Source organism: Mauremys reevesii, linkage group 6 (assembly GCF_016161935.1).
Source record: "Mauremys reevesii isolate NIE-2019 linkage group 6, ASM1616193v1, whole genome shotgun sequence".
Classification (NCBI taxonomy): Eukaryota; Metazoa; Chordata; order Testudines; family Geoemydidae; genus Mauremys; species Mauremys reevesii.
The window spans coordinates 86,217,734-86,230,154 of record NC_052628.1 but is presented as its reverse complement, the minus strand read 5'-3'; the positions used below and the strand labels follow the sequence as shown (position 1 = coordinate 86,230,154).

Sequence of the window (12,421 nt, the reverse complement as noted above, 5' to 3'; positions counted from 1 at the left end):
AACGTATGATATCTCAATTTGCTGGTAGCAGTAGTAGGCTGTTACCCCTTAGGTGTCCAAACTAGGAGAGGGAGAATGCAACACACATTTTACAGGTATGTTAAATTATTTCATCTTGTCATTAATAAAACAAATTGCTTTGACCAGAGCCATAACAATGCATAACCATAGAAATACCATATAAAGTAAGAGCTACTAGCTGGGTATTTACTTGCTTTTCCTGGGACAATTGGTCATTAAATTATGATTTCCTTCTGAGCAGTGATACAAGAGGGATTAGTAATTTTCCAAACATGTAAAAAGCCTGGGTAAGACTAAAAATGATTACTTAGTGCCACTTGTTATATTTACAATAGATGAACCAAAGTGACAGAGCAATTAGCATGAAGGTAGTTCTGCCTAGGCCTTTGGATTTATTATTTCTGTAGAAAAAATCATTTGTTTATTCTTTACATGATTTCTTAATGAGTTTAAAAAATCTTCCCAAAGAGCCTGTTGCTTCAATGTCTGGGACCATTGAAATCAGTGGCAACGCTCCTAGGACACTGGGAATAAGATGGACCCTGAGATGTGGTCTGGGCAATGAAAATTGTGAAAAACTGAAATCAGTCACATTTAATTAATAGTAACCTTCTCAGCAAAAGACTAAGAAAAATCTTACATTTCATTTTAAAGCAAAAGTTTATGTCTAGCCATTTGGAGTTTATGGGATTTTTTTTACATACAAATATTCTTATGAAGATTAATATTAATTGTATGAACTTTAATTTTGCTAATAGAAATATTATGGCTGTAATCCTCTCACAGGAGAAATCTTTTAATGCAGTCACAAGGCTTCATTAAAAAATAAACACTGTATTCTTAAAACATAAATAATAATAGCATATAATAATATCAGATGCTAATGAATCTACTAACACACAGCTATTTAAATGCTTTTTGGCATCAACTTATTTTCTGGGCCAAACCTCTGTAGCCAAAATGCCTTTCCACAACTGAAGTATAATGATTAAGGTTTAGTAATAATGTAAACAACAGAAAGTGAAATGCTCCAATAGATATCACTTAAATGTAATTAATAGCCTTGCTAGTTTAATTCTGGTATTCTCATTGACCTTAGACTCAAATTACTCAACAATCACCTTTGAAAGCTATTAAACAGTACTGTTGTAGCAATGCTGTAATTTATAAACTCAGTAGCAGTAACAATTTTTTTAATAGACCTGTTTAATGCACTTCCTTTATATTATATTAATACCTTTAACTGTAGGAATAAAGGTCACAAGTAGTGAATATTTCCTAAAACATTAAAAAGCCATTGTAATGTACCAAGAATGCACATAATTGCATACATTTTGTATATTCAGATCTACTTTGGTATTTTTAGTGTGCTATCCGAGTGCTGTGGACTTGACTAGATTAAGAAAAGAGACCTACATTAGCTATATATCTAATCCTGACCTAACTACAGCCTTTCCCCTTTTCCCTATTGTGAAAATACAGGCTAACATCTCAATATAACTGGTTGAGATTGGTCTCAGGCTCCTTGCTAGAGTTGACCTTGAACAGCTAAATCAAGGTTAACAGTGCTAACTTGTATCTACAGTAGGGAAACGTTTGTGGTTAGGTTGGGATTAGCTAACACATGTTTAGTAACAGGGGCTGGGGAGTTGATCTGATTTTTTTTAAATCACAGTGTAAATGTTTAGTACGAGGTTTTTGTTGTGTTTTTGTGATTAAATGAGAAACGGATTGGAAGTAGAGTGCATGAGTTTCATACTCCTTTTGCCTCCCCTCCCTCATCTTCTCTTCACTTCCCAAGATGTTGAGCACATCTTGGCTGTAGCGCAGGATCTAGGCCCTTAACTCTAAGTTAACAAAGTCTTATGTGTATATACTTATTATTGTGGATGCTAGCCATAGTAATTCTGTACTATGATAGTGAACTGAGGAGCTAACTTTTAATTACCCTTCCAGAACTGCATCTTTACCAACCATCTAGTAACCCTGGTCTCTGTCTATTCACTTACTGTGGACTGAAGGGCCCAAAGCAGAGATTTTAGTAATCAATATAAAGTGCTCAGTTTATGAAAAATATATATAACAATAAATGTACTGACATAATATAGTTCAAGATGATATATATAACATAGGGCTCAAGAATTTAATTGAATTACATGTCCGTTTGAAAAATCTGAAGCCCCCTAACTGCATAGAAGAAAAGACTAGTCATAAAGCCCTAAATGTGTCAGCCCATAACCAAGAATGCAGTTGAGCATTTTTTTTATTGTTTCCCATAAATACAGTAAGCCTCATTCTGATCTTATGTGCACTGGCATAAGTCAGAAGTAACTCCACTGGAGCTACTTGGCTGGTGTAAGCGAAAGGAGAGTCAGGCCCATAGAGTTTCCTATCATTTTTCAAAATTGTGTTTCATAAAGGTGGCGTGATTGCAGGTGCTCCTGTGAGTAGCTTCGCTTAAATCAGTGGGCCAGATCCTCCTCAGCCTTGCACCTTACATAGTCATTTACACCTGTGCAAAGTGACAGGTCGGTAAGGTAGCATGTTACACCCCCTTTTCACAGGTGTAAATGGCTATGTAAGGTGCAAAGCAGTGGAGGATCAGGCCACTGATTTGAATGAGTAAGTACTATTCATATGGGCACGGCTGGCGGTACTGGGCCCTAAAGCGCTGGGTCACCTAACCTCCAGCCTCCTAACACAGAGTTTGTCTAGCTCATGGAAAGAAGTTAAGGTTAGGTCAGGGTTAGCGAACATGTGGCACCTAATTCTTACTTACAACGTCTTCCCTGGTGTAGATGCAAGGTACATCTTTAACCTTGATTTATCTGGGCAAGGTCAAATCTAGGGAGGGCTAAGGCAGACCTTCATCAGTTCAATCAAGGTTAAAGGTGTAACTACATTAATCCCTGGTTTAAGTGCAAATTTCAATGCAACATTAACTATGGAGCCCCTCTTGTGCCTTCATAATACCATATAAAATGCATGTAGAATTTTGGCTCATAATACTGATTTGCACTGGGCTGTTGGCAGTGTTACAGTTTACTGCTGCTCTCTATACTATTAACTAGTGCACTGATAGAACCACAAGAAAAATTATCCCTTTTCTGATTTGTGGAGGAAAGACGGGGAACATTTTTCTACTGGTTTGGGAGTGAGGCATTTCTGATTAAGGTGAACCTTTCTCTATCCTAAAAAACTTGGGGAGAACCTTTCGGTTAATTATATTTGGAAGCAGCAAATGCTTAATTGACATAAAACCCCCTAATGTTAGCATGTTACAATTTTCCTTTTGATCTCTCTCTTATTGCACACACGGTTTGAAAAGAATAACTAAAAGGCTGATGTTGAGGATGTGTGCTAACATGTAGTTGGGGTTAGATGAGCACAGAGTGCAGTGCAGACTCAAAGAAGGTATGGGAAACACCCATTTTGCTTATGGATAAATTAGCATGTAACCAACATCTGGACTTTACACAGGTCCTTTTGAAATGAAATCCACTGTTTTTTCTGCATGGCTAGAAGTGCTGAAAGATGAAAATTTTGTCCAGTGTTGAATTTGTTTATGAAGCTAGCTGTCAAAACAAGGTGCTTGCTGGATTAGGAATCTTCAAAGCCATATTGGGCTATCAGAAGACTTTAGATCCCTATCCATCTCCTATTGAACTCAAAGGAAGGAAACCCACAGATTTTCTTGGGGGTTAGATTGGGCTAAATTTTCAAAACAACACTGTTTCTATAGTTTGGTTATGAAAACCAGAAATACTAATAAAATCTAATGTTCTGTTTTCTTACAGTAATTTCTCCAGAAACAAGCTCTCAAGTTTGTATAAGAAGACTTTCCGCCATCTGAATTTGTCTGATCTGTAAGTAGTGAGGTTTTTTTAAAATGAAGATATTTTGTGTGTTTGAAATAGAATAGCAGTATGAGAGCTTTTAGGGCTTGATCCATTTAAGTCAATGGGTGCCATTGACTTCAGTGGGACCAGAGTTTCATCCCATGTCTTTAGAGAAGGTAAATTGCCTTTGAATGATGACATTGTTTAAAAAAGATATTAATTTAATGCAATACTGGAGCAAAACACCATGACATTTGCTTTCTCTCCAGTGAAACACAATTAATCTGGATAAAACCTGCCTTTCCTTGTCAGCTTTAAAATGTTCTATTCTGAAATTGTTTCACATAAAACTATTGGTTTTTGAATTAAAGAAGGTGGAAGCCTGAAGTAAGAAATTAAGTACTTGCAGATCTTCATGTTAAGTGTTTTCCTCATTTTCTTGTATTTTACTGGCCTTGCAGCAGTTGTGTTTGACCATTCAACAATGTTTTTCCTTTCCTGAAAACAAAATTGTTCTGAACTGAAATAGATTTTACATTACAAATATTCTATAACCATATGATTAACATACATTTTGCTTATTCTGGTTTTCAAACCATACATCTATATTCTAGGCTCTTTTAAGCAGGATGTATGTATATGTATTAACATATCACTTTCTTATATTTAATCATATGTGAAAATAGGAAAAAAGAGCCGTACGATACTTCTGGTGTAGTAATTATTGGTATTCCTGGTTATAGGTTGCGTTAACCTACACACAGAAGAGGTTAAGTATTTGGGCCCTGGTGTTTAGGGTTTGCTCCTCTCAGTGTTGCAACACCTAACTACTTAAGGAGCCTGTAGGCCAGGGGAATTGTCAGTCACAAGGTAGGCATCCAGACTCCCCATACAATGCATGGGGAGTGCTAGGTGCCTAAAGAAGGGACTTTCAGAAGCCAGTAAACTGAACAAGTTGTTCTGAAATGGGAAGGTTTCTGGTTTCTCAGAGCTCAGTACAAGATCAGGGCCCTGGAGATATAAAGTAGATAAATCAGAAATATTAGCCAAGAAGAATGTGTTGTAATCTCAGACACCTTTTGGAGTATGTTCTCATTTGAGTATAGGAGAAATGAAGTGCACTAATCCCTGGCACCAAAATGAGATTATGCCCCTTAGGTATGCTCTGTTGATGATTAAGGGGTGTAATCACTTTACAGTCCACAGAACTTCATTCACTGGAATTTTCTTCCATAATATGGTAATCACTGAGCATTAAAATGGAAAGAATAGCTAGTTGAAAAATGCTTCCATTTGATCTGTTCTGTTAGGTATCTGTAATTTTTTCTAAAATCCCAAACTCTCCTTACAGTCCTCTCTCTGCATGTGTTCACCCAAAAAAGGCACTTTTACCTGACATCTGGCAATAACTTTCACCTCTCTATTTGGTAGCTGATATAATCTCAGCAATAAAGATGATACTGTTTATATTGGTGCACAGTATCTTAATGCACAAAGCAAGCTGTTGAAACAAAAACATATTGTCTTAGTGTAACTGAACAACTAGGAAAAGACATGGAGCCATTTTTGCCCCCTGGATTTCACAAGTGTAACTGATAGCCTGATTTGGCTCAGGGTGACTGTGAAAAAGTACTGATTTCAATTCTAAGCCCAAATTCTGCAGGCATTTATGTCAATATATATCTGGAATTACTTCACTGTATTAAATTGAATAACTTCAGTTTACACATGAGCTATACTGACCATCTCTGAACCACTCTGTTATCAGGTGACCAATTTTTTATAGGTGTCATGGTTGAACTGGTTTTGAAAGGGATTTGAAGGTGCAAAAGGTAGTAATTTACAAGTTAGTTCAGTGAGATCACAGTGAATCATGTTGATCTTTTTGAAGATGTTAGTGTGATCCTGTGCAAAGGAAGAAGAGGGCTCAAGATGTGGACTGTAGGAGGAAATTGAAAATTCTAAATAAGCAAGAGAGGTTGTGGGAATTCAGTTCCATGCGGGTAGGAAAGTAGTGCTTGTTGGCAAAGCATCTGGGAGAAGTGGAGTAGGAGAGAATACATTTGTACTGTAATCATGGGATTTATGTCATAGGCATTCAGCAGTTTGGGAGCAGGGACAGAGGAAATGGATGTTGAGTGAGCCACATTTAGGAAAAATGGAAGAATACTACTTCCCTATCTCATAGAGCATTGCAAGGATAAATGATTAATGTTTGAGGTGGTTAGCTACTACAGTGCTGAGGGTCCATATAAGAAGATAGAGAGAGAGGATGTAGAGGTAAGACAGGTATTTGTAGAGGTGAGAAGGCATGTGGGAACAGGGTTGGTGGGGAGAGAGGAGGATATAGAGTTGGTAGTGGCAAAGTGGGGAGGACAGAATGGATGAAGGTGAGAGAGGAAAAGCAGGAAAGTGGAAGAGACAGTGAGCTAAGGAAGAGGTGGGGTGTGCTTGGTGAGAAGCTTGCTTTAAATCTGACTTTTGATAGAAGACACTTAACTCAAAGTGTAAGTGAATGAAATTTCAGGCCAGGGTGAAAGGCGTGAGGTGAAAGATGTTCTCCAGATTATGTGGAGAAGGGAAATAAGAAGCCGCTTTGAAAGGATTCTGCTTTAAAAACAAAATTGTAGTTGCAACTGCAGAATTACAGCAAATGAGATGAAAATGTTAATTGCTACTCACTGAGCCAGTAAGTGCATGGAAGGGACAATCATGCTTCTATTCCTCCCCTTTCTGCAGAATGTCACCATGGTGTGACTCCCGTGGGAAGTTAAATCACATTTAAAACAATGGAAGAAAATGGTTGCTTGGTTATTATTAACCAAAGAGAGATTTTTAAAAAGTAATTCTTATTCACACAAGTAGTGCCATTGAAATCAACTGGATGACTTGTGCTAATATAAATTATCCACAAAAGGTGTTACAGCTCAAGTAAACAGACACACACTAGCTCAAGCAGAGCTAGTGTGCTAAAAATAGCTGTGTTGATAGTTTTAGCATGGGTGGCAGCTTGGGCTAGCCACCTGAGTACAAACCCACCCAGAACCCTAGGTATGCACCCTGAGCTGACACCCCTGTTACCTCTGGCTACATTGCTATTTTTAGAATGCTAGGTCAAATAGCTAATGCATATCGGTCTACCTGAGCTGGGAAGCACACTCCCAGCTACAGTGTAGTTGCACCTTTATGTGTGAAACTTGGGGAAACGTTACATTTCTGAGAAACTGACTCATGGGTTTGTCTTGATTTTCTACCAATTTGACATTTTAAATTGCAGCCTAATAATGAGAGTGCAGCTTTTAATGCTTAAGGCAACAGATTTTGTTGGCAACTAGAATATAACTTATGTGCATCATGGTCATTTGTGGAGTTTCATTACTCTTTTTATAATGAAATGTCTTTAGAGGTCACAAAGAAACACTGACAAATTTATCAGTTGGAACTCACCTGTGCTTTTAGGAGAAAAGGTGAAATCCTGGACCATTTCTGAGTCAGGCATCTGGATTGTCTCCATTATACTTCACTCAGGCTTCATCACATTACATTGGGCTAAGGTTTTCATGAGTATTGAAATTAGAATCAGGTAGGTGGGCTAAACTCTGATTGAAGTTCCATATAGTGTGCTGTTTAGTTGTGTGGTGTTTATACAGTGGGTTACAGCCCTTTTTTTAGTTAGGTTCTGGTTGATATTAGTTAAAGCCTTTCACTGTATCATCTTCCAGAGTCATACGGATGATTTCTTCTTAAAGGTGTGTGAAATTCTTGTTTACAACTAGAGTTGTTAAACTTTAATCATAATATGGGACTGAATGGGTCCATAAAGAGTCCACCACATACAGTGAAGTCTTTTCAGGAGTGTACTTTATAAATCAGTAGATCAAAATCCACTATGGAACAGATTCTGATCTCCATTTAACTGGTAAAAATCCAAAATGATTTCATTGAAGTGAATGGAGTCACTTCACGGGTTCAGATCAGAATCTGGCCCTATGTGTGGTATCTCATATCTGTGATAAGCACCATGGACCAGATCTTTAGCTGGAGTAAGTGGATTATAGATTCATACTTCAGTGGAGATGTACCCATTTATACTATTGAGGATCTGGCTCCATAATTTTATTAAGCAAAGTATTTTGCTTCTAGGCTGCACTTGGAGTGACATTTAAAAACAAACCAAAAACCTACACAGCAGTGTTTCTAGACACATGATGTCAACTGATTTTTATTTTTAAATGATTTAATTTTTGCTATAGGATTCTAGTGGACAATCCATTCAAGTGTTCCTGTGATGTTATGTGGATCAAGATATTTCAGGAGACCAAGTTTTCTAACCCAGAAACTCAGGATTTTTACTGCATAAATGACAACAACAAGAGGATACCTCTTTCGGACATGCAGATCCCCAACTGCGGTAATATGCTTTAAAGTAAAACAATTATGAAGTTAAGTTACTGCCAGGCAGGAAAAGCAACCATAGTTTCAGCTCTTGGCTTCAAGATGATATATTTGCCACTGCATGAAATCTCAGGAGAAGGTCCCTCTGACTCTTTACACCTTGTGGATTAATATTGTGAGCTTTAGTTAGAATGTTTGGTTTTTTTTAGAAAAAAATCTTTTAAATAAACTGTTGCTCAGAAATGCATCAGAATAAAATATCTAAATATAGAAATGGCATATATATTCATTACATTGAAAAGGATGCTTTCAAGATGAACAGACCCAAAATGTTACCTACCTTAAAAATGTCATTTGTAACTTTCACAGACTCCCTAGATTAATAGAATCTTTATTTTCCTTTAAAAATGAGTGTTATTAGCATCACATTTTCAAAACTCAGGCTATACATTGTGCCTGTTTAAAAAGAAAACACACAAGCAAATAATCCTGTATTTTTCCATGCAGATATCAGTAACTGTGTGCAAACAGAGTGAGGGAAACCCTGCAGAGTCCACTTTGTATGGGTTATGTGAAGCAGACTCTGCAGGTTTCAGTTTGCAGCATTTGGCAAAATACCAATCTCTACTGGTTTGAGGAGACATTGTATGATAATTCTCATCTCGTTGCTTCAATTGCTTCCTTCCACAGGGTCTTAGAACAATTGTCAGGCAGTTTCACTTCTTACTAGTTGGAAAAAGTATTTCTTAGCCTCAGACCTAGTGGCAGAGGGACCAGTTGGGCTTGATTCCTCTCCTGAGCACAATTGTTTCTGACTCAAATTGCAATTCACTAGCAGATAGTAAGTTTCATTTTGTTTTCCTTGATGGGCAGAGAGAGAGCAGAATGAAGCAAGCATGGAGGAAAAGAAGGAAGGAGGGCAGGGCAACACCCAGTGGATAGATTTGGATAGGGAAAGAGGCAAAGAAGAGTGAATTGGAGGGGGGACGGGAAGAAGGTGGAAATAAACTCTGCCTTTCTTCCTTCTGTTATTTCTGCCCTCTGCAGCTTTAACCTTTCTGTGAGTGCTTCACAACACCAGACTGCTCTTCTTTTCCAGGGCCGCCCAGAGGGGGGGGGGGGCAAGAGGGGCAATTTGCCCCAGGCCCCGAGCTCCACAGGGGCCCCCACGAGAGTTTTTCGGGGCCCCTGGAACGGAAGGGCCCCCCGCCACCGAAGACCCCGGGCCCCCGGAATCCTCTGGGCGGCCCTGTTCTTTTCAGCACTCCCAACTGGGCCTGAAACCCATAACCAGGGAGGAGAACGGGGTGGAAATCAGATGAATGCTCTGTTTCATATAGATGCTGTTGAGTACATGCTCCTGTCATGGCTATGTGTGTCAAGCAGAGCAGAGAGCACTTTGTGATTGGAGAGCAAAGAGCATCCTGGTATTTAGTAGCTCTCCCATGTTGCCAGCAGTGTCAGTGGATGAAGAAGGGAAGAGATGGGCAAGAGTGCAGGGGGAAAACAACATGAGATGCAAAATACATATCTCTTTGAAGTACTGTGTAATCTCAGTCCAGCACTGAGCAAATCTCTCTTCAGCAGCTGCTGAACTTGGCTGCTCCGCTTTGAGGGGCTTGAGGGAGAGCTGTTGCATCTTCCAGGTCGTTGGAAGAACTAGGGGTAGTAGGCACAAGGCAGGGGTGTTGTCACGAAACACTGGAAGCCAAAACAGTCCCTGTTCTGCTGCAGCTGGTCAGATCCAACATAGGACCCCATAATCCTAAACTAGAACCCCCCTGGTAACTAGAGAATCCCTTAACTTCACAGTTTTCTGAGTTCCCAGCACTAAGGATCATGTGCCTTTTACTGAGTCATTGAGTGACTGCAGCAAGTTTCGGTGTGTTTCTCAGCCTGTGCGCCTTGTGGGAGGTGTGCCTCCTGCCACATAAGAGAGCTTTGCAAGATCGGGGGAGTCATTGGCCAATCTGGTGGCCCTTCCAAAGGCCACTGCAAATGGTCTACACTAGAGCAGGAGGAGGAGGAAAGGGGGTTGGAGACCCTGGAGAGGAGGAGAAGGGGTGGTTGTGTGAACAGCAACACAGGACCACAAATTGTTCATGTGCCTGTTCTGATGTTCATGTTTGTGCATGGAACTTAAACTTGATTATGGATAGACTTGTGTTTCTCTTTAACTCTTAGCTCAGCCCTAAGTGAACATTTGTACCGTAATATGGCATTACAGTTTACTCCCTTGGGTGACACTACACAAACAAATCCAGAGCGTGATATAAATGCTAAGTCTGCCATCTCCCAGGAATGTAGCAGACACACTTAAAGGAGACAAATCACAACAGCCACGTGAGCACAACCTGTATTCTGAAACAGTTTTAAGAAATCATATATTGAGCTACTATTTTTAAGAGTATCTCTCTGATATTTATTTTATGTGGACTTAATTTTCATAAAACCCACAGTTCCATAGACTGTAGCTGTGGCTCCCCCTTTGAAAATCAGAAACCATATTTTTAATCCTTAACCATATCTTTAATCCCTGCAGATATTTTTCTAAAGAAGTTAGTCTGTTTAATTTTCTAACAAAATGTAAGTTAACAGAGGCTAATTGTTTTCTAACTATAGGAAGAATGAAACCTTTGGTTTTGGTGGCGTAATAAATGTACATTGTTTACAGTTTTCTTCCTCTTCCTGTGAATTAACTACCCCCTACCCTTTCTTTTGACTTTGATAGGTTTTGTGGGTGCTCAGGCCTTTGTAAGCTATATTGTCACCTAACAGAGTAAAACCTTGCTAATTTGCCCTAATGACTATTACTACATTCATCACAGCAGATTTGGTTAATTTTCTGAATCAGCAACTAAGCAAACAAATTTGATTTTAGATAAAAATTGAGGACACTGTCTGACAAAGTATTTTATTAATTTATTCTGGCAAGTGCCATTAATTATTGATGGTAATATTTAATAGTATACCAGTAAGCATTCTGTAGTGTAAGTTGTAAAAGTCTTGGTAATAGGGCACCTTGCTACTGTGTGCTGCTAATAAATGGTTTCTTGGTTAGAATTCTCCAGTTTGCAGATCAGTGAAGTGAGAAATTGTGAGGTTCTGTGGCACTGTACTTGTTAATGTAGTTGAAATGTTCATTGATGGACTGGTTAAAAGCTAGTTGCAATTTAATTTTAGCTTAGAGTTGAACTTCCATAATCCACATTTATGGTGAAAGCCGATAAGAACTACTGACAATGAAGTCCTTTTTCTGGCCACAGATCAAAAGATCAAATTTGGAATATTTTTCTGTATTCAGTGTTGAAATGAACAAATTTAAAACTGTCCAGTGAGTCACCTGTTACCAGTGTTTGCATAGTAAAATTAGTAAAGAAATAATTTTCTTTCACTCACATTTAATGCCTTTGTTTTTGCCACTGGTCTTAGACTCTCAACATTGTTCTGCCTTGTATGACCAATCTACCTAATCAAAGATCTTATATTGCACATAGCAGTGTGTTTGATCCATCTATTTATTTTGATTATCCTTCCAGTTTTGCATATTTACTATATCATGCCACTTCACTGCAAGTTATTTTTTCCTTGCAACTGGTTGTGTATCCTAGTCAGTTTCTTGGGTAGATTTTCAGAGCACAAAAGCCTAATTTATTTGTTGTAGCTGTGCCAGATATGACTATTTCCTGCAATGACCTTGAAAGACTTATGGTATTGAGTTTATGTAATATTGTGGACCTGGATTGTATGTAACTACTTCGTGGTGTATATGGGACAAACATTGCAACCCTTTGGGGTCCATTATTTTAAATGAATGGTTTATCATAGAATCATAGAATTCAAGATCAGAAGGGACCATTATGATCATCTAGTCTGACCTCCTGCAAGATGCAGGCCAGTGAACCCTGCCCCATGCTCGAGAGAAGCGAAAAACCTCCAGGGCCATAGCCAATCTTCCCTGGAGGAAAATTCCTTCGACCCCAAATATGGCGGTCAGCTAAACCCGAGCATGCGGGCAAGACTCTCCAGCCAAACCCTCTGGAAAAGGTTATATCATACCAGGCACATAATTGACCTATTGACTAAGCCCGTTATCCTATCATACCATCCCCTCCATAAACTTATCTAGCTTAATCTTAAAGTCATGGAGGTCCTTAGACTGTTCC

The 12,421-nt window shown here is 38.8% G+C and overlaps 1 protein-coding gene across 6 annotated transcripts in view; it reads left to right on the top strand.

Annotated features, from left to right (window-relative positions):
* NTRK2 (neurotrophic receptor tyrosine kinase 2) overlaps positions 1–12,421 on the top strand; it is a 275,271-nt gene that overhangs the window by 24,092 nt on the left and 238,758 nt on the right. For all 6 annotated transcript variants that reach the window (XM_039543228.1, XM_039543226.1, XM_039543229.1 and 3 more), the window contains exons 5-6: positions 3,819–3,887; positions 8,114–8,271. In XM_039543228.1, coding sequence (XP_039399162.1) covers positions 3,819–3,887; positions 8,114–8,271 — 227 coding nt within the window. The remainder of the gene's footprint in view (positions 1–3,818; positions 3,888–8,113; positions 8,272–12,421) is intronic.